General features: G+C 38.9%; 1 protein-coding gene across 1 annotated transcript; it reads right to left on the reverse strand.

The window, feature by feature from the left end:
• LOC306979499 (odorant receptor 131-2-like) lies at positions 1–2,584 on the reverse strand (the record flags this gene model as incomplete). The annotated part of the gene is made up of 3 exons (XM_079578457.1): positions 1–30; positions 655–1,335; positions 2,438–2,584. The coding sequence occupies 3 exons, from the start codon at positions 2,582–2,584 to the stop codon at positions 1–3; spliced, it is 858 nt and encodes a 285-aa protein (XP_079434583.1).

The following is a 2,584-nucleotide window of genomic DNA, read 5'->3' on the forward strand; positions in this document are numbered from 1 at the left end:
TTACACCCATAGAGGTATATTGCCCTCCATCTGAGAATATGGCATGGCATAATCAAGTCGGAGAGCATGAACGTAAACTAATGACTGCTTTGCTTTCAGTGTGATATTTTAAAAGTAATTTGCAATAACAGATCAGATGGCGTATTCACAAACCAAATTGTTTTTAGTTGCAGAAGAAACGGAGCCATACAGGGGACACAAGAAAAACTGCGAACTACACAGGAGTTCATAGCAGGCCCCATCAAAAATGAACTCAGTCATTGCTGTAAATCTACAACTACAACACGTACTTGCATTGAAGTGAAATTGTATATTTAGAATCTAAAAAACAAGTAAAAAGCTTCTAGTGCATTTGTATTTGAAAGGACACCTGGCGGCATGCTGGAATATAGAAATATTTATCTTACGTATATTACTGTTGACATTACACACAAAGACACATTAGATAAAGGATGAGGGTGTGCTGTCGATGCCTTCCTGCTGTCTATGCATTTTATTTAAAGTACATGTCTGCAAATAAATGCCACACATTCTATCACATTCTCTGAAATCAATCATTTAGATCAAAGATGATTTTTCCCAGCCACAAAACAAATATATTTTCAAATACTTCCTTATAGTTTTATCACGAATCCCGTAAACCAGTGGGCTGACAATCCGTGGCATCACATTGACCACGATGGAGACAGCAAATCGAATAGCAGACACACTTTGAGGAAAATCCTTTTTCAGTATTATTGATATTGGTGTGTCTATGTACGTGAGCATCGAGAGTATTAGCTGGAAACTGTGAAGCAGGACGGTGTTTCTGGCCTTTTTAGCATCTTCCGAGGCCGACTTCGCCGTGAAAAGAATCTTCAAATAAGTGTAGATAAGAGTCAGCCAGACAATAACCAATAATACGGCACCAAAGATTATGTCTTTCTGTTCACTCATTGGCATGCGAAAAATACTCTTCCTCCGGCAAAAGACTCGAGTGCTGAAAAAGTCGATGCGTTCCGTGGCCAAAGCAACAAACACGTCCGGAAGAACAGACTGCGCACTGATCAGCCAAATGATCCCGATTACGACGTATGTTTTCTTCACTGTGCAGATCTGAGCGTGTCTGAGAGGGAAGCAGACAGCGACATAACATTCAATGGCCATGATCGCCAGAGTCATGGGGTTGTTTAGATTTGCGGATAAAGCAAAGATAATGAAAAGCATGCACAGCCACACGTGCAGAGTGTAAATGATGTAGCTCAGGACTTGAATGAGGGTCAGCAGGGTCAGCAGGATAATGTCGTTGATGACCAGGTGGATGTAGAGGATGTAGCGAGGGTTCGTGTTGAACATCTGCAACAAAGAAAAACTGCGTGACAGATTATATATGCGACAGTAAGACTATCTGGTTATTTATGTAACTGAAGTGGCAAATCATTTTGGACAAGATACATAACATAAACCAAGATTGGTGTTTACTGTGTTGGAATAATAAGCCTAACCCTTCATTTGGATTCACTCACCTGTAAAATGACGTCTCCAAATTAAAACCAGTGCTGTCAATGTCCCTGATGGAATTTACATGATTCTTTTGCATGTGAGTCTCTAGCCACCACAATCAGTATGACTATCAGTGCCACTATTGGCAAGTTATCAACTACAGGACTGAATACAATAATAATTGTCTTTTTTCTCGCCTAAATGTTTTGATGAAAATAAAGGTCCACAGCTGCAAGAGATGGGTGGAACCAAAACACACTCTGAGCCTATAAAAATACCACCACTTGAACGTATATTTCAAACAGGTCAACAATATCTGTAAAAATTAACATTATACATCATTTTTTACATGGATATGTCTATGCGTTTTATAGGGGGACCTTTGTCTTACCCAAATCTATCATTTTGACAAGAAACATGTCGGGCAATGTGACTGTGGTGCGTATAGGTATGCATTTGATGGTGCACGTCCTGTCAGCGGGACGTAGCTTCTTTAAAGGGCTAATAGTGGATTGCAATATGTGTTCATATGTTCAATACCCGTGACAATGAATTGTGGAAGCAAGAGCGAGTCCAAACAAGACTTAAAAATAGTGCTCAAGACAGAGCGAATCCAAACTTAAGACTTAAAAATGCATATAACTGAAAGAATCTTATCTGCACTCTTGCCTCTTACTGTAATTGATTAATTCTATGCTGATGTTTTTATTGATTGTATTTGTTTTCTTATATTTATGCAACTGTGAAGCACTTTGAATTGCCTTGTGTATGAATTGTGCTCTACAAATAAACTTGCCTTGCCTTGCCTTGCTTTGGAATCGTCAAACTAAACACAAATAAAACTAGAAGAGATTAAAGAGGAGATTGGACCGACTGAATTCTTTGGATAGGAAAAATAAATAAATTAAAATGACATTATGTGTAAAATTATCATGTCAATAGCTTTGCCTCTGACCTCGTGCCTCATGAAGGTATAAACCAGTGTAGCATTAATGTAGTTGATGGACAAACAGAGAATCACAGTGATCACATTCTTCATAATGGCATTAATCAGATTGTCCCGGGCGACCGCTGAGGTGGAGTTACTGCTGGAGAAATTCAT

The sequence above is a fragment of the Gobius niger genome (assembly GCF_951799975.1).
Source record: "Gobius niger genome assembly, chromosome: 20".
NCBI classification, from domain to species: domain Eukaryota; kingdom Metazoa; phylum Chordata; class Actinopteri; order Gobiiformes; family Gobiidae; genus Gobius; species Gobius niger.